Raw genomic sequence first — 27,455 nt, 5'->3', positions numbered from 1 at the left:
TGGCAACTACTCACATTGGCCCATGTTAGCTTCGTCCATGTCTCTCATCTAGAAAGTTGAGATGGACAATATAGGAACACCTGAGATGAGTATTATCATATTTTACAACAATAAATATAGATTCTCTAAAAGAACAGATTATTTTTCTTCAATAAACAAATGAAAAAAATGACACCTAAAAAGAGAGTAAATAACGATATCAAATAATCTCCTAAATGAGAATAATTAATTCTCCAAAGACATACATCCCTAAAAATTCAAATTTTATTTTATTATTATAAATTTATCACTTGAGTACCCTTCTATTGTCCATCCCAAAGTCTTGAAAATTCAAACTTTGTTTTATTGCTCATCTCAAGCGCCCCTTAATTATCCATTCCAAAGCCTTATAAAAGCAAGGTACATAACGATACCGAATGATCTCTCTATTATTCATCTCAAAACCTTATAAAAGCGAGGTACATAACGGTACCACCCCTCTATGATCCATCCCAAGGCCTTGTATTTATGCATTTTTAATGTTTTTTCAAAAAAAAATACAAGTTTTACTTGTGCATTTTCTGAATTTAAGGACAGACGCACCAACCACTTGCATAACAAGGACCCAACCCTATAAGTTAGGCCCTTTATTACTTTTACCATGATCCTGTACAGATAAATAAGCCTTCAACCATGTTGAGGTCCAAAATTACAGGTAACCGTAAAAAAACTATGGATTATACCACCTCGATAAAGACTTGAGTTGCATTTGATGAAAATTAAAAGTTGATAAATAACTGCTATGAATAATAAATACAAGATCGGCAAGCGAAGCCGCTACTTTGATCGGCAGATTAGCTAGCTTTGCAAAAGGGGGTTTGGTAGGACTATACACAAAATGGAGATCTCCTACATGAAGTAACTTAATGAATTCTTCTTTCTTGACCCTCCGCCATACAGCTCATTCCACTGAAGAAGCTCATTCATATTTGTAGATTCAGATGACACACTCGCGCAAACCTGCAAGTAAAAATTCCGCAAATAATTATTTCGCATTAAAGGATTTCATGTTACAGGTGGCAAATCTCTAACTGCCCAAAATAACTTGAAGGTACAGCTACTAGAATGACATATACCGCATTTGCAAATCAGTATATTTGTAAATTTACCAGCACAAGTACAAAGGAAGGAAACTTTTAGCTTTTAGCCGGAAAGCATGTAAGATGCAAATACATATAATGGTTTCATGCCATGAACTGCAAATGTTAAAGGCAAGCTAAGAGGGGTGGGGCGGAAAGCGTGTAAGATGCACGTTTAGTATACGGCAAGCCAGTAGAGTTATAAATGCTTTAGTTGTAGTCATGTGCGTGTACGATGTTGCTACATTACCTGCTCATGTGCATATTTGAAGTCTTCAAGGTTTAGGGGACGAATATCTTCACTTCCATATGGCGTAGGTAGAGAACTACCTTCTGCAATTGCTGAAGTCCTTTCCTGCACGTTTCAAAAGTCAATAAATCCCATTCTGGAACAATATGAACAATGGCAGAGTCATAAACGCAACAGTGAAACAGGGAGCATAATACGCAGAACATTGTGCATGCAATGTAACAATGTTGGTTATTGCGTGAACTGACTTGGAATCACAAGTGATGCTATATTGGAAAACCTACTAGAGTTGTGTTATTAGAAACTAAACTTATCATTAAGAAAGCAACCCTTCTTATATATGATATTATATTAATTAACAAATGATATGTTCATCGTCACACAAGTAGAAGCAAGTTGCTCACGTATTGAGAAAAATTGCATCCACCTGGTAAATATTTCATCCAGATACTGATTTGTCATTTAGGCATTCAGGTATAGAATCAATTAAGAGCTGCATCCTTTTAACCATGCATCTCAAAAGCGTTGGTATAAACAATTCATGTCCATGTGTGAATAATTAAATGAAAATATCTACATCAATAATCTTCAGTCATATGGATTTGCAGAGATGACAAAACTTTGGCGTCATTAATGCTACATATATAGGGCCTCGACATAGATATCTTAGAAGTTGGATCTGTGTGCTGGGTTTCCCACATTCTACACAAACAGGCAGACGTATGTTGCAAACGAAAACAGAAAGGAGGCCATTTACCTAACAAGCAGCATTGAACCTCCCTAAAGCCTGCACTAGCAGAAGCCCCAGATCCCGGTCAAACTTTTTTTGTTGGATAATCCACTAGGTGTCAACCATCACCAACTTTATATCCCACTTTGCTATTTCAGCAGTATGGAAACTATGGACTTAACAATCTCTAGTAGTATCATCAAATCAAATTGTGTTACCCAACTATTTGGCATTGGCTATATAGCTACTTGCATCGAACTCTATACAAGACTATATCAATATTCAAATCAATTTGGTTATTAGTGTTATTGCATCATCTAAAATTTTCTTTAGTTTCCCTTGAACACTTATTGGATTTTAGTTTTTTATACATAAAATCATTCATGAGTTACGTTCAAAAGTAAAAATAATAAATCACAAATTTACTTTCTTACGGTTAGGAAGAAGGATAGAAAGATTTGTAAAGATTGCATGGTCATCCTTAGAAAAAACTTTCCTACTCGACATAGGTTATTAGTGTTAGATATACACCTCAAACATAATATTAATAGAAGGAAGGAATTGACTCTCATGGTATGAAAGTACTTAGGGAAACAAAATATTAAATGACTTACAAAGGAAACAAAGTATTAAATGACTTGTAAAGTTATTCAACTTCATATTGAAAATAAAAAAATGTCTAATAATGGAGCGTAAGTACTCAATCCCCCTGTATAAAAAAAAGATGTACAAAATTGTATGAATTATAAAGGCATCAAGCCAATAAGTCATATTATGAAACTTGAGAAATAGTGATAGGAAAAAAAACTAAGGAGATAACAATGACTGGAATTCAATTTGGATTGATACATGAAAAGTCGACAATAAAAATTATATATCTTCTTGGACAACTAATTGAAAAGTATTAGGAAAAGAGATAAGACTTACACATGACATTCATTGATCTAGAAAAAACTTATGATAAGAGTCTCAAGGTAAATTATATGGGGAATTCTAGAAAAGAAAAGTGTTAGCGTAAACTCAAATCGCTATCTTTTTATACTAATCATGAATGAACTCACTGGATATATCTAAGACATATTACCATAGTGCATATTATTTATAAATGATATTATTTTAGTAGATGAGACACATGAACAAATAAATGTTAAATTAAAATCTTAGTAGCGTAAAGACATATATAAAATTTAAACTTAACAAACAATTGTTAAGATAGGAGATGATAAAGTATCTGTAATTGAGAACTTTAAGTATTTAAGATCGATTTTGCAAAAAGATTAAACAATTGAAAGAGATGTCTTATATAGAATAAAAACAGGATAGTTGAAATGGAGAAGAACGTCACATACTCTTTGTGATCGTCAAATACCTTTAAAACTTAAAGTGAAATTCTATAAAATAGCAGATAGATATGTTATGTTATATGAAGCTAAATGTTGGACTATGACTCGAGCACATGAGCAGAAAATGAGTGTCGCAGAGATAAGAATGTAAAGGTGAATGTGTGGATATACGAGAATAAACTAGATAAAAAAATGAGAACATTAGCGAGAGGATTATGTCTATTGAGGAAAAATTCTAAGAGACAGAATTAAGATAGTACAAATATGTACTTAGACAATCAATAAATATTCCAATTAGACGAGGTGAAACTATGACAAATATATATGTTAAATGAGGAAGGGAAAGACCAAAGAAGCGTGATTAGTAATGATAAAATAAAATAAATTTTATTTAAATATAGATGATAATATAATAAGAGATAGAACCTAACAACGTAGGAGAATCTATATAGTCGATCTCATCTAGTGAGATAAAGCTTGGTTGATGTTGGATATTATCGGTGTAGTCCTGTAATTCAAAAATCATCTTAAGCATTTTTATCTCTGCAACATTTAATTTTTGCATGTGTGGCTTCCTAGTTTTATTGATTCATAGCACTCCAATCCACTACGTATGTCAAATGAACTCTCATCTTTTGTCAAATGAAATGATAATCTTCACAAAACTTTCCTTTAGCATACCAACATCTTGAAAGGTATGCTCCATTATTTGAAGGTAACTTGTCACTGCTAATCAAAACTATTTACTTCACAACACTTTCCTTCATATACCAAAATCTTAAGCACTGACCTTCTTTTCTTTTTCCAGAATCTCTCTGATGGGGCAATGTGCAGCAGTCACACAGAGATTCTGAAAAAATTATAAGAAATTAGCTCTCTTAATCACTCAAGCGTCTAACTGAAACAAGATGAAAATGCACTTCTAGTAAAGCAAACCTTTAGATCACTTCCTGAATAACCATCAGTCATATTTGCAAGAACATCAAAATCAACATCTTGTGACAATTCTTCTTTTGATAATATTACTCTCAGAATCTTCCTTCTGTTTGATGCATCTGGTAAATTTACCATTAATCTGCATTGCAAAACACTTCAAGGCATCAATCATTTTGAGTAACACTCAAATTATACAATTCCCAACATTTACCTTCTAGGAAGTCTCCTTATAACAGCCTCATCAAGATCAAAAGGCCTGTTGGTGGCAGCAAGAACCAAGACACGTTCTTTATCTTTGGTTCGCAAGCCATCCCAATTAACCATGAATTCATTTTTCATTTTGCGCATTGCTTCGTGCTCTCCAGGATTTTCCCTCCTGCCCAGCATACTGTCAACCTATAAGATGGAAATGGCATAATCATCTTTTCAAAAACATAGAAATGAACAAAACAGAAGACAAATTGATGCCAAAGTTTCTACCATCCTCACAATAAAAGCTAAGCAACAAAGTTACCTCATCCACAAAGATGACACTTGGGGCAATTTTACTGGCTAATGTGAACACTGCTTTTACATACTTTTCACCCTCACCGAACCACTGTTACAAATGATGGGTAAAACTAAATTTAGAAAGGAAATAAATTTTACTGTTCTAAAGGACAATCAATTTAAAAATCACAGATTGGCATTCTGTACAAGTCCCTGTTCAGCTAACAACACGAACAACATCAACAACTCAATATCAATAAGCCTTGTGAGTTCTAACTATTTGGTTTTGCTACATGAATCACTGGATAAAGAATCAATTAGCTGTCACTAAACATGTATATAGGACTTCAATTCTTCATTTATAGTAACTCCACGTACATGTTAATCATTTTCATATCTGTTATTACTCCTATACATTAGAAAACCCAATCGTTATCCCGTCACTAATATTTTCAACAATATCTCCTACTTTTTGAATAATAGATAAAAAAATAACAACTCTTACAGGAATTTCTTGATCGCCATCTTAACTGTTAGCTGACTTGTTTTCTCATTAGTGAAATAACATTTTATAAATTCAAATTTACCTTCCAAAGCTTCTCTCAAATTCTCAAGTTTATTTTATTTAAACTATCAATTAATGCTAAACTAGTAAAATCATTTAGCAGTTACGTAAAAAAGATAGAAGCATAGAACTGATTTTGATGTAAACCTATAATGATGTAAAATGCCATATTCTCAGTAGCTCTAACACTAACAACAAGAATGCACGACCATTATCATATATTACAATTGTCAGATATTTGTTTGTTCACTAAAACCTAGCACCCCTTTCTATGAATTCCATGGTAAGCTTTTCTAAATAGAAAAAAAAAGGTTTTCTTATTTCCTCTATATTTCTCCAGTTTTATTAAATAAACAGCATCCGTAGATCTCTCATACACAAAACCAAATTGATAGTTATTAATTTTGATAGTTAATAATTTTCTATATTATACATATTTCAACCTCAGCTGACAACAGAATACATTTATTTGGCCTTTATTTTGAGAATTTCAAGGCAAGTAGACATGAATATTGACGACAGATTTTGAGCCTTGCATACCACAAATGCCAGCATAAACCACTCAATAAGGCAACGCATTTTTTTAAGCAACTACACAAGATACGTACCTTGGATGTGATGCTTGCCATCGATATGTTGATAAAATTTGCACCTGCTTCTGTAGCAACGGCTTTAGCAAGCATGGTTTTCCCAGTGCCAGGAGGTCCAAAGAGCAGAATTCCTTTGCATGGCTGGAAAACAAGAAAAGAAAGTTAAACATTTAAATTTATAGGGATCCTAACAAAAAGCACAACGTTTCATCATAACTTCAGTAATGCAAATGCATAGAATTGTATGTTCAGAAGTGTATCCATCAATGTTTAATTTCTAGTGCCATGCCAAAAATACAACTGAAGGAGACACAGAAAAAGTAGTTGAAGAAAGTTCTTTAACCAAATATAATTGGAGAAAACAAATTTAATGCATTAAAGGTATTACTGGAAATGCACTTTATACAAGTAAACAAAAGAGGATACAATAGATGTCAGGAACAATTTACACGACACAACGTGACCAACAAATTTGTCTGAGTTTGTGTTAAATGGATCAGTTCATAAATGGGTATTACCAGCAAGTAAATGGGTCATCTGTTTGTCCTCCTGCTATTCCAAGCCTATGGGCTTCTATGCTTATCACCAATATACCATTGAGAAACTTAACAGGAATATCTTGCATCCAGGGTTGCAGCAGGCGAAGTTTGTTCAGGCAAGAGCAATTAAAGCATTTGGCCATGAGAGTTATCGGTTCAGAATTGGCCCTCCTTTGGCAATTAATCCGAGCCTTATGAGCATCTTTCAATGGTTCCTGTTGCTACCAAGCATGGATGCAAACAGTCTCTAAAGTGACACCGTATTTGGTGCTTACGAGATGATTGAAAATCTCTTTTCACTTAGAAAATCTAATAGACAAATAATTACCATATTGGTCAATTTCAGAATCTGTCATTGGATTCAAAGATAACTTCAGATTGTCTACCATGTGCAAATATAATGCTTGAGTCATTCAGATTACATTGATAAGCTCCTTGCTATTATTACTATGTGCCTGAACTTGCACCATTGAAAATTCAAATTCTTGGAGGCACATTAAGCCCCATATTGTCTGACACTTACATGGGATGTTGTGCGCCTCTAACACCTCTGCTCCAACTTCGAAAAATATGTTGGAGCACTCTGGTGTTGTTAAACCACAATCTGGTGGGTCTCATGAAGATAGTCAAGGGGAGGTGTGAGGTTAGGTAGAGAATAGGACAGCCCTAGATAGTGCATTTCCTGTGGAAAACCAGTACACTTAAAGCACAGATGTTATGAATACCTACTTGATCATCCCTCATATGTTGCTCATATAGCACAATCTGAACCACCTCCATAGAATGAACCACCAACTGATAAGGAATCCATTTTTAGCTCCATTGTCATAAATTGCTGCTGGGTAGTACGTCAGCTTCCTCTGCCCCAAAGCTAAAGAAAATGCATCATCTCAATTAGCTACTTTGGTGACTCATAAAGATACTTCCACATCTGCCCTGGCATATCTCCTAAATTAAGAAGCTTCTAAATACATATCTGGTAACATCAACTCCTTCTATAGTATTATATCAACATCTCTTAACAGTTGTCAAGCTAGCCAATGAATCTCTCATTGTACAAAAACACTGGATAGGTTCTATGGATCCATCCTCATCATTTTCCTCTACATTTTATACCAGAATTTCTTTTGAACCTATTATCAGTAACTTACTAGATCATTCCATTGTTCAATACTGCAATTCTGTTTCCAATTAGGATTCAAGGACCAAGAAAGTGAATGGTGTAGGGTTTGAGTCTCAAGGCAGACTGCTCTTAATGGTTAAGTCCCTTACGATTATTTTCCTGTGTGAATGCATATATTATCTTCCACCACAGGCATTTGATAAGTGTTCTTCCTCGGCACTCTAGCACACAAAGGGTATCTTAGTCTCCTAGTGATGTGTTTTTTTTTCTGCAGATGTAATCCTATTTGAGCACACTCCATGCTTCTCAATCACAATCATCTTCAAGCTATCATAGAGGCACTTCCTCTTCCTTCTCCATTCTCTGCTTATCATCTTCTCCAGCGCAGTGCCACTAGCACAAAAGTGCCAACCATTATGGGCCTGTAACAAAGAATAAGAGCTGAGAATGTTATAGTTGCTCCTTGAGATTCCACTACTCTCCTGACATTATCCACAATCCAGAATCCACTTCTGACTTGAACTTCCCATCACTCTTCAGAAAAGTAATTGCAAATGCATTACTTCACATCCTCTCTCTCGTTGCATCTCTTAATAAGTCTTTGTGAGTTAGTTATTCTTCCTTTACTCAAGAGTCTCATTCTACTCCTAAAAATGTTTCAATGGCACTTTCTGATATGAAAAATGTGATAAGCTATGACAGATGAGATTAGGTGAAGAAATAAGTAATATATAATAATCATATTAGGAGATATGGGTTTATTTGGATGAGTGCATGGGTAAATCGTTTTGACAATTTACTACAATTTAACAGAGCAGTAGGAACATATAATTACAACTTATGTTTGAATTTAATAGTCTAGTAGGAACTTATAATTACAACACAAGATTTTTTTGGTATGCAAAATTAGAGAACTCACTAAACAATAGTCAGGAGCAAAATCAAGGTAAAGCACCTTTGTTAATTGTCCTTTGCAAAATAATTCTGGTCTCTGTAGGGGAAGCATCACCAACTCTTTCAGTGTTCCTTTAACATTCTCCAATGCTCCAATGTCGTCAAATGTAACTCCAATATCATTAGGTGGAATAACATCGGCAAGAAGTCTTTTCTCAAATTCATTCTCGGTAACAACATCCTGAAACAATGGGAGTTGAAAATTAAATAACCACATTGAAATGGTATAACCAAAGAAATTCATAGTTATACCTTAAGTGATTTCTTTAAGCTCTTGCTATCATTTTGAATGCTCTGCAGCATACTTAACCCATTCATAAGGCTGCCATTCATTGATAACAATTAAAGCAGATTAGAGGCAGTTTTATATAGACTCCATGCCACCTAAACATAATTCAAATGTTCCAGAATATAATAATAACCTTTCACTGGGGAGAATGAGCTTTGCATCCTTTGGCAAGGCTTCATTTGTACCATGCTCGAGATGATGACTAATAGCAAAGCCGACTAACTTATCCACATCTGCCCAAAAATATTTATATATATATATATATATATATATATATATATATATATATATATATTCTTTTAGAAACATTAGAAATGATGGTAGTGATAATATAGATAGGCCACAGAAAGCAACTCACTTTCATTTGTGAGTGTCTGGTCCTTTATTGATACAGTTTCAAGATCATTGCAGTCCAAACCACACCGGTTCAAGAACTGTATAAGATGAAAAACTTAAGATGGTAGTACATCTGATCCAAAATTTGTAATACCAATATGAAGAATAGAAAAGAGGAAAACTCCAAGCATCCATGACTACTAACCAGAGTTGGCTTGACTAAAGAGAGGGCACTAATAGAAGCCAAAGGAACATTAAGTAACCACAATTTCATATTATACATGTTAGAATAACTTGTTGAGTCTCACATAGCTTGTTTCATCATGAGTTATATTAGATGTTCTAATATATATCCATTTAACTATCTGTTTTTTGATCAAATATAATTAATTTTTTCCCACTAAACTTGGTGTAAGAGATATATGGAGATTTAAGGTTTTCTGCTCTCAGAATCTCTTCTTTATTCCCCTGTTTAAGTGGGAAGCCTTGAGCATGGGAAAATAGATTGCATTCTCCCCTCCTTGAGGTCTTAAATACTCATTTTCCTCCCACTACCTGTCTTCTTTCTATCCAACAGGGTCTCCTAGATGTCCCAACTCCAACACCCTCTCTAGTAGAACATCATTGTCATCCCAGACACCCCTGCCACGTGAAGCAATGAACACGTGATTTGTAGCAGAAATCTTTAGTGATACCCAGCATCAACCTCCACTCGCAATCTACTCTGAAGAAGGCCAGTTTACAGCAAGCTCTCTGTTAAATATGCAGAGGCCACAACATAACCAAGTGAAAACAAGATGCTGACAACATGGGCCCACTCTATGGACTTATCAAAGCAAAAAGCCAAAACCACCTGCTCACTATGAAACTTACATCCTCCACAAGTCGAATCGCCCACCTTTCTGTGCAGTTGAGCTGGGTCCAGTGGCTTCCTCTCCCCCATCCAGAAATTGAGAAATACACTCTGCATGTCAACATCAAGCATCTCAAAGCGACCTGTCCTATAGTGTGATAAGCTGGGCATGATCACTCTCTATCCTCAAACTTGAGGAGTGCTAGAACTCAATAGTTATTTTTTGGGAGGATATATATTAAACATATATAAAAATGAATAGATCTGCTATAGTTCAATATTTATTATAATACTATGAATACCATATCATCTTTTGATTAACATAACAAATATCTGCTAAAGCTCAATTTTATCATAATACCATGATTGGTCTCTTGCTAAAAAAGATAGAACAGACAAAACATCAAACAAATAGGCAATTAAAAGGTCAACTACTACTTAGAACAGATAATAAGAGGATTGTCATTTATTAATTAAGTTAAAAATAAATAAAATTGGTAAACAAATTAAAAGCCCAACTACTACTAAAACTTCAAAAAACTCCTGATTAATTTGAAAATGGGATGCAGGTTTTAACAATGTGATGATGATTAAGCAACATCAACCAATTCTAGGAATGCTAACCTACCAGCCGAGTTATGTTATGTATTTTGCACCCGTAGGAAAATGATTATTTTCCATGAATTTACCCTGCATATTGGCAATAAGCTATTTGCTAAAACGCGAAACCAACATAAGGAAAATCAATGTCCAAGTGCCAAAGCTTGGACCTGAATTAATATTAATATTTCCTAATATACAAACTGCAGCAGTTTACTTCAGTACCTTCATCTAAGGTTTAAAGAAAATTTAAACAGCCAAGACAAATAAGACGGCTAAAACAAACAAACAAAAAATTCATGAGTGAGAGTGGCATATGTTGATTTCTTAGAAACAAAAGGTAAAAATTCAAAACATGGCTCAGCACTTTGAGCTCCTAAGAAAAGATTAGACTTACAGATCGTATGCTGAGCACATTAGACTTGGCTTTAAGAGTTTCAACATCACGATCCAACTGCAGTTTCCATTCTGACAATTGGGCTTCATCCTGCCAGAAATTCTAGTATTTAAACAAAGATAATTCTTATGAAAATAAAGGGTACATACAAATATGAGATGTCAATTTAAACCTGTGGAAGTTGAATTGTGACTTTGTTGGGGAAAAGTCTGGAGAGCTGTTTCATCGTCTTAGGAATCTCCTTGCTTCTTTCGTGCAGTCTCCCAAAGTTGTCCTGGCCATTCCAGGATGAAAGTTTTGAAACATGTGTAATTAAACTGTAATTTTATTTCAGTTTTTATTGCTTGGAGGCAAATTGTAACTGCCCCAACAAGATAACATTTTGAATGTCCAAATGCAACTAAATAAAATAAAATTGTTGATAAACTATAGGTAGCTACTGATGTGTCAAACATAATATGATGGAGCACACATCGGTGACAAAAAGGTAGAGTAAGAAATTTACAGCACAGGCCAGTATGAAAAAAATGACCCTATTTTAAAAAAACTTGAAAAGTCACTCTATAAAGCAATATTTCTAGATAGTCCAATGAACCTAGGTTGTGTTTGGTATGCATGAATGGAATAGAATTGAAATAATTTGTTCCATCAAAGCTTCCATTACAAACAACTAGGATGGATAATTTAGGGGGAATGATATTTTCTACAGAATGAGTCAATCAATTTACTTTATGATAGGAAAGCTTCATTTAAATCGTTGATAAATAAAATGAGTGAATTAAGTAGGCGGATTGAGTTGATTGTCCATGTTGAGCATGCATGCTAAGTGTGCTGACCTTGTCAAGTGGGGCTAATCAGCAGATCAAGCAAACCAAGTAGGACAGTAAGGGAAAGTAGGCTAAATTTGTCAGGCTGACTGAATTGACTAATCAAGGCAGGTGGCTCAAATGGGTCGAGCGAGCTAGGAGTATTAAGCAGGCTGAGGGGGTTGATTGGGTCTAGGCGGACCGATCAAGACAGGCAAACAGGTTAGCACAAATAGACCTATCAGACAAATCAGCCTTATTAGGTTGGGCAAATCAGTCAAGCCACACTAACAGATCAAGTCAAGTAAGTGGTCAAGACTGAGCGGGTATGGCAAACCCATCATGCCAAGTGGTCAAGCAAACTATTCTCGTCACAAGGATCAATCAGGTTGATCAAGTGAGGCAAACTAGTACTACGAGTCTTGATAGGTCAGGCAAACCAGTTAAATTAATTGAAAGAATTAGACAAACAAAATAGTTAAATATAGATTAATACATTCCACTAGTCATATCAATCTATTATTACAAGCAAACAAAAGAATAAAATGGAACAACCACATTTTCATTGCATTACATTCCATTCAATATTTCATTCATAATACATCCCATTCCCACCTACTAAAGGCAACCTTAGTGAAAATTAAGTTAATGAAAATGTAAAATATTTAGCAACAAAGAAACTTTTATAATGTAGTTCTCTAGACTAAAGTCCATCGATGAAAATTTTCAAAAGACATTTTGATTGATTTTATCTAATATTAAAAAGATATCTCCCCTTCAAATTGAGGATGAATGCCAAAAACCACCCTAATTTGCAAATATGAGGAAATTATAAAGAAAAAAAGGTAAGTTGGCTTTTAGTTTCCACTCTTATGATAATCACAGGTTGTTAATATCAAGAGAAAAAATGAGCAATGTCTATTATTGCTCCAAGAGAGTGCAAATATGAGCATGCAAAGATAAATTCAAATGAGTTTTAATCCAAGATTTTGCTTCCACTTAATTTGTTTACCTCTGAACATAAGCAAATGAGAATTAAAAGTCAGTTGCATTATACTTTTAGAAAAAAAAAATTATAAAAATGAGAGTCATACATTGATGAGAGTGTTGGTCCTTGTAACATCCTATTGGACTTGAAGAGCACAATCATAACTAAAAAAGGCATAGGTATAAGAAATGGATGCTCCATTTCTCCAAATCTTGCATTACTCGTCTCCAGAATGTGAAGAATGAATAGTGATCTACTCGACAATATTACATTAACTCCCCAAGCAACAAGATGGATGAAGTGTTCATAATCTCATCGCTCACAAGATTAGGATGGTTCTTGTGACTTGTGAGCATGGCATTTAATTGCAAAACAAGGGGACACGGTTGGATTGGCAAGGAGTATTGTTGCTTGCACAACATGTCTATCACTCATTAAAGAATCCCAAATAGCAAATTTGTCCATCCAATAACAAGTCAAAAATGACTTGGGTAGTACAATTGATCCCTAACTAATTCTCAAGCACAACATGCAAGTAAAGTGACAAGCATTATCAACATAACTGATACCAACAAATATAGGAGGTGAGAGACAAATATCCAAGGATAAAAGAAATATTCACAATATGTAATCTTAGGGATTATCATAGATTTGACATTGCTCATGCCTCATAGTTTGCCTATAAGAATTGGCTTGACTAAGTTCAATGAGCAAGTTAAACGTAGGTAGACATAATTCAACAATTAGAAAACTAGGAGATTGGCAGGTTGCAAATAATAAAACAAAAAGTGGCAAACCATGCCATATATTATTAGGAGGGTATGATTGTGCAACAGACAGTTCATCACACCAAACCCAACACTTCTGAAGGAACAACAAAAACTAAATCTTACATCCTCCAAAAAAAGCATCCAGTTTCACTTTAAAAAGTAAAGTGATTATCATTGGCAGCTGAAAAAAAAATTGAGAAAGTAATCCAGGCTGTTCAAGTAATGAAATTGTTAATAGTGCGCCACCAACCGAAGCTATTGTTCAAGGCACTGGAGGTCATTCAGAGTTACAGCCAGGTGGTCAAGGAACATATATTTGATTTTAGACCAAGCTCTTCTCCTCTCAATAAGTTGCATGTCTGGCTTAGAAGGTTCATTAATATAAAGGGATGGAGTGTTGAAATTAGAGAAGACCAAGGGCTGAAATTAAATGAATTCATCCCCCCTAGACCTTACAAGCCCTAGGTTGATGTATCAAAAGTCAATCATCATCCTTCCTATGGAATAAAGCAGTGTTTTAAATCTCATGCAGTGCCGGTAGGCACATGCGGAGCTTACCGTTCCGCCCACCGACCGACACCGCGACAGTGGGTGTCTGACTCCTGCAAAGGCTACTGCAAGGCGTGAAGGATGTCGTGACCCCCGCGGCCGTCTCCATGAGGTCGTGGCATTCGCAGTAGCAACCACAATTTTTTTATTTTGATTTTTGATTTAATTATTTTAATTTTAGAAGTTGAATTTTTTATTTTTTAAACAACTATTTCTTTTTCCCTATTAAAATTTTTCTTCTTAATTTTTTTTCTCTTTTATCCATTAATTGTTTTCCTTCCTTATTAATCTTTTCCCTCTTTCATTCATTATTTTTTTTCCTCCACTAAAATAAACAAAGAGAAAAAAATATCTATTAAAGGTAAATAGAGGAAAATCAAAACCACTTATTACTACTAATAAGAGGTTTAAACTACTAATAAACTAAATTATACATATATATTAGATTTAATTTTACACTGATCAACATGTATCTAAATTAAATATAACTTAAACCTTCTTAATCAACTTCAATTAACTTAAATCAATTTTTACTTAATAAAAATCAAACATTTCATGAGATAATATCATAATTTAAACTCAACATTCAACATCTCAAATTTAACTTAATAATAAGCATCTATAATGATCAAATGTTAATAAAATATTTTTAATTAATATATTTTAAAAGTACGAAAGCATATCAACACAGCACGATATGGTATCGAAACCATATCGTTCCGATCATATACGAAATTATGACACTGACTTGAAATTTTAAACCTTGGAATAAAGAATAATAGACAATGAAATAGTATCTCTATTCATATATCAGCACGGCACTATACGGTACCGAAACCATATCGTTCTGATCATATACTGAAATTCTGACATGACTCAAAATTTTAAACCTTAGAATAGAAAATAATAGACAATGAACTAATATCTCTGGTCAAAACATGCTTTACTCACTGCTTGAAGCCCAATACCACATCAATGAAGCAATTTGATGATAGCATCAAAAGCATGGACTATAAAGCATATAAATGATAAGACATTCAAACTCATGAGTAAAAAAATCCAACAGTAATGCAAGCACATGAAATGTAATTAGAGGTACCGGGAAGGCCAAATCAAGTAAGGCCGTCTGGTTACTCCCAAATTTTGTAAAAAGAAGCCCACCAGGATGTGACTGCATAAAGTACTTTGTCACATGAAAATTATAGAAGACATAAAGGAAAGAAAATTGAGACAAATTGTTCAGAAGGTAAAACCTGTTAAAGAAGGTCATTACCTTTTCTTTGCGGTTGTCAACCTGTGAATGTGACCCAACTATAAGAATACCTTGTGGCATCAACTCAAGCTTGTTTTTCATTGTCATATATGAATCAGTAACTCCAGATATAGATTTCTCAATATCTTTGAGAAAAACAATCAAAGGGCCATTTTTACTTTCTTCTGTCACAACCTGAAAAAAGATAATAGTACTAAGGAACATCCCAAATGCATGCCAACTGTATATCAATATGCAAAGGATAAGAACAAAATAGCATACTTCTAACAATTCATTGATTGCAAGCTTTTCAAACTCCTCACTCCCAGAGATGTCTGGGCGAAGTAAATCAGCTGTATAAAAGACAGTTAATTGAGAGGAAAAAACTAGTACTTATAAACAACTAAGAAAACAAGAACAAAAAAGCAAGGTCAACTGAGAATCACCAGCGCAGAAGAATCCATGATCTTCTTCACATAAGCCCCCAAGATCATTACCCTCTGGAATTTGTTTGTCAAATCTAACTCCAACCTTAGAGGATCCATTTTCTTCAAAAGCAAGAAGTACTCTCCCACGGTACCCATAATTTGGGCCCCTGCTTATTAAAAAATAGCCAATGAGTTGAGCATGACAAAAGCGACCAATATATTAAGAGTCAGAAGAAACAATAAAAGAAACCCATAATAAAAAATACATAAAAACTATTTCCTTCCAAGGTTGATAATATCAAGTTATGTCGAAGTTTTCATCTTTAATTAAAACGATACTATTTTGGTATCATACCAACGTTCCGATGCATGGTATCAGTGATGAATTGGAACTTGAAGAAGGAGATGAAGAATAGGAAGGAGACATTGTCTATGCCAATTGATATTGAATTTCAGTAATTTATCAGAACAATACATTTTCACCGTTTCGCTCAACATGGTATGAGATTTCAAACCATGTTTCCTTTACAAAGTAGATTATAGGCTACCCATCAATACTTGGCCTCCTAATCGTGTTTATTAGGGAGGAAAATGGTTGAGTCATTTGTCCTGAATGACTACAAGCTTATAACATAAGCAGGAGAGATTAATATGGCCAATAATGATGAGATAATGTATTTATAAGCAAGGATTGAAATCTCAAACCGATTCGCTCGATACCGGCGAATTTCTCGTTCCACCAGCGGACCGGCACCGACAGTTCCAACCAAGACGATGTCCAAAGGCGTCGCCCTGATCCAGCGACACCACTAGAGGCGTCGCCCAAGTCCGACGATGCCTCCGAAGGCGTCGTGTGGACCGCACACCCCGATCGCGAGGAACGCACACCCCGATCGCGCGGAAATGCAGAAACAATGGTGTCGGACTTTTTATAAACTTACGCTATTAATAATAACTTAGCTTAATAATTTTAATCAACTCCTAGTTATAATTGGGATAATTTAAAGACTTAATTAAAACCTCTTAAATTATTCTATTATTTTTTTTAAAAATATTTTATTTTTTATTTTTAACTATTTAGATTAAATTTTTTATTTTTAATTAATATATTTTATATTTTAAAAATATCAAAATTATATCGGCATGACACGATACGGTATCGAAACTGTATCATTCTAGGACCGAAACATCGACACGGCTCAATATTCTAAACCTTATTTATAAGTAGCAATACTAACCACTATTTACCAATATCGCTGAAGGTTACGAAACCAATGATGACAACTAGTGAGTTCCATCACAAAACATCCAATAATATAAAAAATGAATGTCAATGAACAATTTACTCAATCAAGATAGTGATACCACATAAAATAAAGTTGAAGAAACTTGATTATTTGAAAGAATATGAGAGATTGATTAGGAAAGGGAGAACATATCAGTATGGTCTAAATTATAAATAGGACTATATTATAGGGTGAAGGGAAAGGATGAGAGATTGATTAGGAAAGGATGAGAGATTGCTTATTATAAATAGTATTATATTATATGAAAATATTTATATGGTATATGAGTGCAAAATTGTAAATATACAAGAAAATAGAAATTTTAAGAAAAGTTGAATTCTGGAAATCAAATGAACTGGCCAGGTTTACTAGTAAGTGAATGAGACTGTCCCATGGTTCAGGTTGCTTGGTTCTCTGCTCAAATCAACCAGTTGTCCAGCTCATGTTTTATAACCATGCATCGACAACAGAACCAAACATGCCATAAGTTCAGACTTTAAAGTCAGACAAATAGAGGTGATTGTTACACTTTATAATACTTTATAATGAACCTACATTATAGATGTAATCACATGGATTTGAAGCATTTTGGCTTATACTAGGTCAGGCCCACTGTAGAAAAAAAATATGATTCGAAAGAGAATCAATAGAATTAATTGGTTAATGATATATTTGTGGTTTTTACAGAAGTGCATTGTTTTCTACCATGTGATCAGGCAAAAAAAACCACAAGTAATAGTTGCATCAGTGAAAACAAATGGTTGTGCCACACTATATATAGTAAGAAAATCCAAATCATATTCATAAAATGGAATGTTTAACAACTAGCAACCAATGCTTAAAGTTCCTTTCTCAGTGGAGTTTAGGTATTTGTACAGAATGAAACAATAGTGTCAGTGGCAACGACGAGGGTAGGTTCTTATGTGGTCAAAACAAAGAGGTACCCCCTAGAACAATAGAGTCAGAAAGAAGGAAAGGCCCTCTTGATTCAAATATTAGAATAGGGAATAAGGATAAGTTCAATGAGTTGATGGGTTAACACTGAGTTTTGGTAGATAAGCCGAAAAACACAAGGTAGTTATTGTCTATATTTGTACCAATCACGTTTCAGTTTTGTTCAACAGGTGGAATGCTATGATTTGCCCATGCCAACTAACATGGACCAACATTTCGAACCTTGCAATGAGCCAAACCAATACTCTAAAATCATGTAATAATAGCATCAATCAAATGCCTCTACCACTCTATGTACATGACTGTATCAAGTGAGAGGATTGTATTCAAATTCATACATGAGAAGTGTAACAACTAAAAAAAATGAGCCAAGTAAATTCTCTAAAATCAAGCACGCCAGGTTTATGTAAAGTGGATTCCACAATAGAAAATATTATATGGAAAAATCCAAAAAGGAGAAAAATTGCAGGCACATAACAAGTGCAAGTCTGCAACATGGAGCAAAGTCATAGTGCCAGCACTAAACCTTCCACTTAGGAATATGATAGTTGAGTTTATGGAGGTGTCTTCAGTAAAAAGTTTCCTCTGATATCAGAACACAGCTATACAATACGATGATAACAAGTCAGAATTATGAGTGACACCTTAGCGAGGAAGAAAACCTTTAAATCCTCACTAGAGGATATCAAGTTTAGGGATATTTCTATATAAAAATATATATTTTTATATAGAATAGATTTTTTAGAAAAGGTCCCTATATTGATGTATAAATAAGGTCTTGCTCCTTGTGTGTAATAGAATAAGAAATCTATTGTATTATTTTACATGGTATCAGAACCAGAGGGTTTAGGTTTATGTGTCTAACCCTAATTCCTTTCTCCTTCTCCTCTCTATTCGCCGTCGCCACGCACTGAGCGCGCGTCTCGACCCACGATCCTGACACTTTCCGCTCGCTAGCCAAGACGCGGCCCAGGCTTGGCTTCATCTTCGATCCTCAAACAAGGAGCGTGAAGCTTTTCCCTGATCAGTCGCGGAGAGCGGAGCGCGGAGCGCAGTCGCGGCCCTCGTTCCCTTTCGCGTCACTGCTCCGAAGTCGCAGCTCTTCCCAAGACCTGATCGAAGGCGATCTCTTCTGCGACCCGAAGCTCCATTTGTCTGCGATCACCTTCGGCGAGTATCGCCACTTCCTCTGTCCGCCAAAGAAGAGATCATCGTTGTCGTTGTTCCTCCTTCTTTGCGAGCACAAGGAGCAACAAGGAGGAAACCATAGCGCGCTGCCCTTCTTCGCAACGAAAGATGTTTCTCGACTAGTGCTTCTGGTGGAGATAGGCAGGTGTTGTCTCTGCAACGAAGGCTATTTCTCGATCGCAAAAGGTCGGCCTCCAGTTCCCGATGGGGCGCATCGCTCGCTACCTTAAGGCCGGCGAATACGCTCAGCGTGTTGGTTCCGACGCGTCTGTCTATCTCTCTGCAATCCTCGAGTACCTCGCTGCCTCTGTTTTTCTTCTACCTCTTCAACAGATCTTCTCCCGACGTCCGCTGTCGCCGCTCATGTTCCCATCTTCGTCCGACCTCCACATCTGTTCCTACCATGGCGACCTCCGACACTCTGAAACTGGATATCTCAATTTTACCAACCACATCACTGCACCGCTCTCTTTCGAGCTATTGGATAGTAAGAATTATTCCTCTTGGAGCTCTCACATTAAACTTTGGCCTGTTGGACAGGGTTATGAGACACATCTCACCCAAACCGAAGAAGATATTCAAGTTGTCGATCTCCTCTGTGGAAAAAGGTTGACGCTCAATTGTGTTATATTATCCGAGCCACCATCCATCCATCTCTTAGGAATGTCTTCCCCACTCACAAAACATGCAAAGCTATTTGGATACAGGCTCAACAACTTTTTACAAATACCTTTCGGCGACTCTATCAAGTTTGTGAAGATCTCATGACTATTCTCAGTGCCCATCAGATTAAGGATTCTATGTCAACTTATCTGGGTTCGGTGTCTAGTTTTCTTTGTGACTTCAATGGACTGCTTCCACTTGCAGTCACTCCTGTTGCAGAGCTTGAAAATCGGAAGAAATTTTTTTGTCTCTGGCTTTATATGGTTTGCCTACAGATTATTCTCATGTTCGTGATCAGATCCTGGATAGCCCCACAGAGGCTACCATGGACAGTACCTGGGCGACTCTCCTTCGTGTCCCCGCCAAAGTCTTGACAGTGCCTCCTTCCAGTCATGTTGACTCGTTAGCTTTGGTCTCTCGAAACAACAACCTCCAACTCGTAAGAATGGCAAAAGACGCCCTTGATGTGATCATTGCCACCAACCAAGACACATGATTGATAAATGTTGGAGTCTACATAGTCGACCTCCCCGTGCTGTGCAGATCGTCCAGAGGCTACCATGAACAGTACCTGAGCTACTCTCCTTCGTGTCCGTGCCAAAGTCTTGGCAGTGCCTCCTTCCAGTCATGTTGACTCATCAACTTTGGTCTCTCGAAACAACAACCTCCAACTTGTAAGGGTGGCAAAGGACGCCCTTGGTGTGATCATTGCCACCGACCAGGACACATGATTGATAAATGTTGGAGTCTACATGGTTGACCTCCCCGTGCTGCGCAGATCGTCCAGAGGCTATCATGGACAGTACCTGGGTGACTCTTCTTCGTGTCCCTGCCAAAGTCTTGGCAATGCCTCCTTCCAGTCATGTTGACTCATCAACTTTGGTCTCTCGAAACAACAACCTCCAACTCGTAAGGGTGGCAAAGGACGCCCTTGGTGTGATCATTGCCACCGACCAGGACACACGATTGATAAATATTGGAATCTACATGGTCGACCTCCCCGTGCTGCGCAGATCGTCCAGAGCTCTGTCGCTCTTTTAGCTTCCATTTCACAATTGCCACCAAATCCGACCACACCGCCTTCCTATGACGATTTTCTAAAATAGTATGACGATCGAAAGACTTCTGATTCCCCTACTGCACTCACTGGTAATTCCTTTGCTGGCATATCTCGCTCTTCAAGTCCTTGGGTTCTTGATTCCAGAGCCACCGATCATATCACTAGGAATAAATATCTTTTTTCTTCTCTCTCTACTACTGGTTATTTACCCTTTGTCACCATAGCAAATGGTTCTCAAACTCAATCCCAGGGTATTGGTATTGTTCATCCTTCTTCGTCTCTTTCTATCCATAATGTTCTTTATGTTCCCGGTGCTCCTTTTAATTTATTATCAATTAATCAACTTACTCGGTTTCTTGATTGTGTCATCTCGTTTACTAAATCTTCTGTTTCCTTACAAGACCGGAGTACGGGGAGGATGATTGGCTTCGGATGTGAGTCTCATGGCCTATATCGGCTTCAACAGTCCTCTCTTGTTGATTCGGCGACAACATCTCCCCTTCTTATTCATGCTCAGTTAGGACATCCTGTTTTTTGATAAGTCGAAACAATTGCATCCTGGTCTTTCTCACTTAGAATCTTTGTCTTGTGAGTCATATCAATTAGGAAAGCATGTTCGTAGTTCTTTTACCCCTCGCACTGTGAATCGGGCTACGACCCCTTTTACTTTGGTTTATTCCGATGTTTGGGGACCGAGTCGTGTTTCTTCTATATTGAGGTCACGATATTTTATTATCTTTATAAATGATTTTTTCCGTTGTACTTAGTTATATCTGATGAAGGATCGTTCGGAGTTGTTTTCTCTTTTTCAATCTTTCTTCTATGAAATTAAAACTCAATTTGATATTTCTCTTCGAACCTTACAGAGTGATAATGCAAGTGAGTATCTATCTACTTCATTTCAGACCTTCTTGGCATCTCATGGTGTGTTGCATCGGGCGTCTTGTCCTCATACCCCTCAACAGAATGGAATTGATGAACGCAAGAATTGTCATCTTCTTGAAACCATCCGGACTCTTCTTTTCCATTCTCATGTTCCTCTTCAATTTTGGGGTGACGCTGTACTTACTGCATGCTATCTCATCAATCGCATGTCTTCCTCCACTCTACAAAGTCAAATACTTCATCATGTTCTTTATCCTTATCAGTCTCTTCATCCTTTACCACCTAAAGTCTTTGGTTCTATATGTTTTGTTCATACTCTCGATCCTGGCATTGACAAACTCTCTCCCCGGTCTCATAAATGTGTCTTCCTTAGGTATCAACGGTCTCAGAAAGGGTACAAGTGTTATTCCCCTACTCTCCGTCGGTACTTCATCTCTGCTGATGTCACGTTTTTTGATTCGGTTCCATTTTTTGGGCCCAATGGATCTCCGTCCGAGTTTTCTCCTTCTACGCCTGCACCAATGGCTATCTTTTATCCTTCGGAGGAGTCTCTGTCACCTTCGAAGACATCTCCATTACAGGTTTATCAGCATCGTTCTCGTCCTGCTTTATAGTCGCCCACCACTGACACTGCCATGGACACATCTTTGAAGCCAAGTCTTTCGCCTCGTCCTTCGGTCTCATCTCCTTAGTCTAATACTCCCATTGCACTTCGGAAAAGTATACGTTCCACTCGTAATCCTTCTCCTCATGTTTCTTTGAGTTATCATCGTGTTTCTCTTTCCTATTTTGCTTGTCTTTCCTCCTTGTCATTTGTTTCTCTTCCGAAGACTGCAGGTGATGTCTTTGCCCATCTAGGATGAAAACAGACTATGCTCGATGAAATGTATGCCTTACAGAGCAGTGGGACTTGAGACCTCGTTCCTCTACCGCCAGGGAAGTCAGTTGTCGGTTATCGATGGGTATATACGGTGAAGGTTGGTCCAAACAGAAAGACTGACCGGCTTAAGGCTCGCCTCGTTGCTAAAGGATATACTCAGATCTTCGGATTGGATTATGGGGGCACTTTTTTCCTGTTGTCAAGCTGTCCTCTGTGCGCTTATTCCTGTCCATTACTGCAATTCGACATTGGCCTCTTTATTAGTTAAACATTAAAAATGTTTTCTTACATGGTGACCTGCTCGAGAAAGTCTACATGGAGCAACTTTCGTATTTTGTTGCAGTCTCTTCTGGTCTTGTATGTCGCCTGCGGAAATCTTTATATGACCTCAAGCAGTCTCCCAGAGCATGATTCAGTAGATTTAATACTGTAATTCAACAGTTTGACATAATTCGAAGTGAGATCGATCATTCTGTCTTTTATCGTCACTCATCTACTGGTTGCATCTACTTAGTAGTTTATGTTGATATTGTTATCACAGGTAGTGATCATCTAGGAATTTCCCAGGTAAAACATCTTTTCAATCATTTCCAGATAAAAGATCTTAGCAAATTCAAATATTTTTTGGGGATAGAAGTAGCACAGTCCAAAGATGGGATTATCATATCCCAAAGAAAGTATGCAATGGATATTCTAGAAGAAACAGATATGTTAAACTCAAAGACAGTTAACACCCCCATGGATCCTAATGTCAAGCTCATGCCAAATCAGGAGGAGCCCCTTCCAGATCTGAACGATACAGGCGATTAGTAGGGAGACTAAGCCACCTTACTATTATTCATCCGATTATCTTATTTGCAGTAAGTGTAGTAAGTCAGTTTCTCAACTTTCCATACAAGAAATATTGGGATGCTGTGACTCGCATTATTCGATATATCAGAAGCGCTCCAGGAAAGGGTCTTTTGTACAAAAACAAAGGACATACTCGAGTCGTACGATATTCTGATGCAAATTGGGCAGAATCTCCAATTGATAGGAAATCTACTTCTGAGTTTTGTATATTTGTCAGAGATAACCTAGTTTCTTGGAAAAGTAAAAAACACAATATTGTGGCAAGATCCAGTACAGAGGTAGAATATGGAACTATGGTCATAGCCAGTCAAGAGCTTATATGGCTCAAATAGTTACTTCAAGAGCTAAGATTTGGAGAAGTTACCAAGCCGCCATGCATATCGTCTTGAATTTAGTTTTTCATGAGAGGACAAAACATATTTAAGTCGACTGTCACTTTGTCAAAGAAAAAGTCATATCTGATAAAATATCTTTTAGTTTTGTTAACTTACATGATCAACTAGCATATATATTTACTAAGTCATTGAGAGGTCCTCGAATTGACTACATATGTAACAAGCTGGGAGCACATATGATTTATATTCTCCAACTTGAGGAAGAATGTTAGAATATTTAGGGATATTTCTATATAAAAATATATATTTTTATATAGAAAAGGTTTTTTAGAAAAGGTCCCTATATTGATGTATAAATTAGGGCCTTGCTCTTTGTAATAGAATAAGAAATCTATTGTATTATTTTACAATTAGCAATGAAAAAGAATTGGAATATAAGATAAACAAAAAGTAAAAATATTGGAACATAATACTTCAAAACAGTATTATACCTATGAGGTGCCTGAATAGGAAAGCCTGATGAAGGAAATGAGCCAACATATTTCACCCTATCACCTGTGAAAATCAAGATATTGTTTCATTAAGCTTCCAGCCGACATAAACTATAAAAGCAACTTCAACAATATAAGTAGACAAACTAGAACACGGCTAACCTTCTTTAAATGTATAGTTCTTTGATGTTGCAGTAGATATCTCTTGCTTTGGAAGAGATTGAGAATTTAAAGATGCCCCCACAATATCAGCTTCCACACTGGAAGCTGGTTTTCTCAGTTGTACGCTGTCAATATGAGCAGTACGGTGCTTACAAAAGATGCCTTGTTTATCCATTCTCACACTCTCTTTTAACGTTTCTGAGTCCTTCAAAGATGATCCCTGCAATCAATTGTTTTCAAGTTCCCACTAAAGATTAATCATAATTTTAAGTATTATCATCATGATGATAAAATATTCAATTTTCAATGTTAAGTGCATAATAAATAACCAATTGTAAGAGATTTTTATTTTAAAAAAAAATATTCAATCATAGAAGAAACTTACACTGGGTAACAGAAGAGAATCAATAATGAGCAGTCTTGCAGCAAACTGTTTGGCAAGGGCCTTTATTAAAGTTTCTTGATATATTTCGGATCCTAGGGAGTTAAATAAACACATCTTATGATTTCTTAGATTATTGAGTGCAAAAATCAGTTTCTACTCATGAAAATTAACAATTTCAATCATACCTGTTGGGCCAGATAATAGAATCCGATTATTTACTGATGAAATATCTGAAGTGTACTTTATGAATTCCTTGCGTTCCAGATGAATCAATGCACAAGTCGTGAGAATTTTTTTCAGGTTCTCACTGGAAGATCAAAAAGAAAAAGATAATGAATGATCGTTCCAGTAAGATTTTTGAAGAAATAAGACAGCTATAGTCTTATATTGTTTGCATGTGTGGGGCAATGGTTGTGCTATTTTTTTCAATTAAACTTAGAAACTTGAAGCAGTATAACCAAAGGGCAATCTCTGACAAGCAATACATCAGATTATGAAAACTTTTTATGTAAATTAGGACACAAAAAATATAATAGACAATATCTCAATATGAGACAAAACAAAGTTATTTAATATAGAGAAGAGAGCACATCATGCAACTTTTTTTGTGTTTTACTAGGCAACTGCCAATAACAAAGGGCTAACAGTTTGGTAAGCAGAATCAGCATAAGAGTTTGATACTAACAGTTATTTGTTCTTATTTATGATAGAATCGATTTGGTAATTTCTTCAGCTAGATTGGGTAAGTTTTTTAAAAATTAGCCTAAACAAACTAAGGTTCAAAATCTCAAACTGTGACAAAGTTTTAAACTTTGCTTGAAATGATATTGTTTCAATACTGACCTCAACATATGATGCCAGTAGAGAATCGAAGGGGAAGGATGAATAAGATGAACAAGAAGAAAACACAACAGTAGCCCTAACTTCTTATTGTGTTTTATCTGCAATGGTATTATTGACATTTTGTTCTATGGACAAAAGCTATAAAAGATATAACAAGACGTGCTTTATAGCATGTCAAGAAGTGTCGAATGTCAATATAACACAATACTAATCGACATAATTAACACAACACATGATATATTATTTGTGCCGAGTAGTATCAAGTTCAGTAATTTATCGAAATGATATATTTTGACCGTATCGTCCAATATAATATAGCACAATACAAGATTTCAAACCATGAATCAAACCAAAACTTGTTTCAAGTGGATGTCTTCTAGAGATTTCTCAAAGAATAAAAAAATAAATAAAAATAAAAAATATTCCAATCCTTTGAGTTTCAAGTGGAAACATTATGCTAGCCATGCATCAATGTTATACTTGTTGGAAGAAAAAAAAAGATGAGATCCACTAATGAGTGCTTCGTGATGGCTATTTAACTACAAACATTATTGAACCTCACAGCACACGTTACCATTGGATGCCATAGAGATTTCTCAAGCAATAACTAACATAAAATAGATGTGGAGCTTTTTAAGTTTACAAACTTAAAGAAACAATAATCCTTCAAGTTTACAGACTAATTCAAAATGGAACTTCATTATAGATATTTATTGGTCACCAATCCTCAGATCTGTACTCTATAAGGTTTTTAAAGATTCCAATTTGAATAATTCATCAATTTGTAGATACTATCAAATACTCCCGTACTCAGACTCTTATGTTGTATTTACACTGACAGAAGTGAACCAATTCCATGGATTGGCACAGTTGCCAAGCACAGTCCTTATTCCTTACAATGCCCCACAAATGGAATCATGCTAATCCATAGAATTGATTCCATTTCCACTTGTAAGATCTCACATTCAACTCAAGGTAAACAAGGGGAGGAGTATAGACTGTGCTTGGGAACCATGCTAATCCATAGAATTGATTGCATGCTATGCTAAGAACTGCATGAACCTATGGAATTGATTTCCTTCCATTCATGTAAACAAGGGTTTAGTGTATCCCCATGGCACCCATGTCACACATCCCAACACTCTTAATCAAGGTTATCAAATTTTCTGGCAAATCATTTTGGTGAATTATCAACTAGTGAATCTTATTGAACCCTAAAACTTAAGGTTCCAATATTAGATATAAAATACGTTAAAAATAATACAATTGATTTAGGATAATTTTGATATCTAAAAGTATATAAGACAATATAATAGTTTCATATAATAACATAATAGAATAGATGTAACAAAACTTGTTTGTTGATTCATGATTCATAACAAAACTATACCGGTTAAAATTGATGATAATGTACAAATTATTATTTATTTTATTTCATTTAGAATTAAAATGAAATAAGTATTAGGAATCTTGCTCATCCAATGTTTTTGGCAAAGAAAATCATTGTCATCAACCCATAATATGATATCACACTATTTAACCATTTTATTTCTATAGTCTAATATA

The 27,455-nt window shown here is 35.8% G+C and overlaps 1 protein-coding gene across 1 annotated transcript in view; it reads right to left on the bottom strand.

Moving 5' to 3' along the window:
• Positions 1-589: 589 nt before the first annotated feature.
• The window catches only part of LOC141847211 (uncharacterized), a 37,248-nt gene continuing 10,382 nt past the window's right edge, over positions 590-27,455 (bottom strand). Inside the window, exons 7-27 of the mRNA XM_074735196.1 lie at positions 25,232-25,353; positions 25,047-25,138; positions 24,662-24,881; positions 24,500-24,563; positions 15,924-16,072; positions 15,760-15,830; positions 15,499-15,672; positions 15,325-15,396; positions 11,285-11,386; positions 11,113-11,202; positions 9,285-9,360; positions 9,060-9,159; positions 8,890-8,959; positions 8,639-8,818; positions 6,040-6,162; positions 4,892-4,975; positions 4,589-4,773; positions 4,378-4,516; positions 4,232-4,291; positions 1,369-1,473; positions 590-999 (exon numbers count right to left, since the gene is read on the bottom strand). Of these exons, the coding sequence (XP_074591297.1) occupies positions 889-999; positions 1,369-1,473; positions 4,232-4,291; positions 4,378-4,516; positions 4,589-4,773; positions 4,892-4,975; positions 6,040-6,162; positions 8,639-8,818; positions 8,890-8,959; positions 9,060-9,159; positions 9,285-9,360; positions 11,113-11,202; positions 11,285-11,386; positions 15,325-15,396; positions 15,499-15,672; positions 15,760-15,830; positions 15,924-16,072; positions 24,500-24,563; positions 24,662-24,881; positions 25,047-25,138; positions 25,232-25,353 (2,389 nt within the window). The 3' untranslated portion in view covers positions 590-888. The remainder of the gene's footprint in view (positions 1,000-1,368; positions 1,474-4,231; positions 4,292-4,377; positions 4,517-4,588; positions 4,774-4,891; positions 4,976-6,039; positions 6,163-8,638; positions 8,819-8,889; positions 8,960-9,059; positions 9,160-9,284; positions 9,361-11,112; positions 11,203-11,284; positions 11,387-15,324; positions 15,397-15,498; positions 15,673-15,759; positions 15,831-15,923; positions 16,073-24,499; positions 24,564-24,661; positions 24,882-25,046; positions 25,139-25,231; positions 25,354-27,455) is intronic.

The sequence above is a fragment of the Curcuma longa genome, chromosome 16, assembly GCF_044706935.1.
Source record: "Curcuma longa cultivar G26 ecotype Majalengka, Jawa Barat chromosome 16, ITB_CL_G26_1.1, whole genome shotgun sequence".
NCBI lineage: Eukaryota > Viridiplantae > Streptophyta > Magnoliopsida > Zingiberales > Zingiberaceae > Curcuma > Curcuma longa.
Note: the sequence above shows the minus strand (reverse complement) of the source record. Positions and strands in the feature narration are given on the sequence as shown.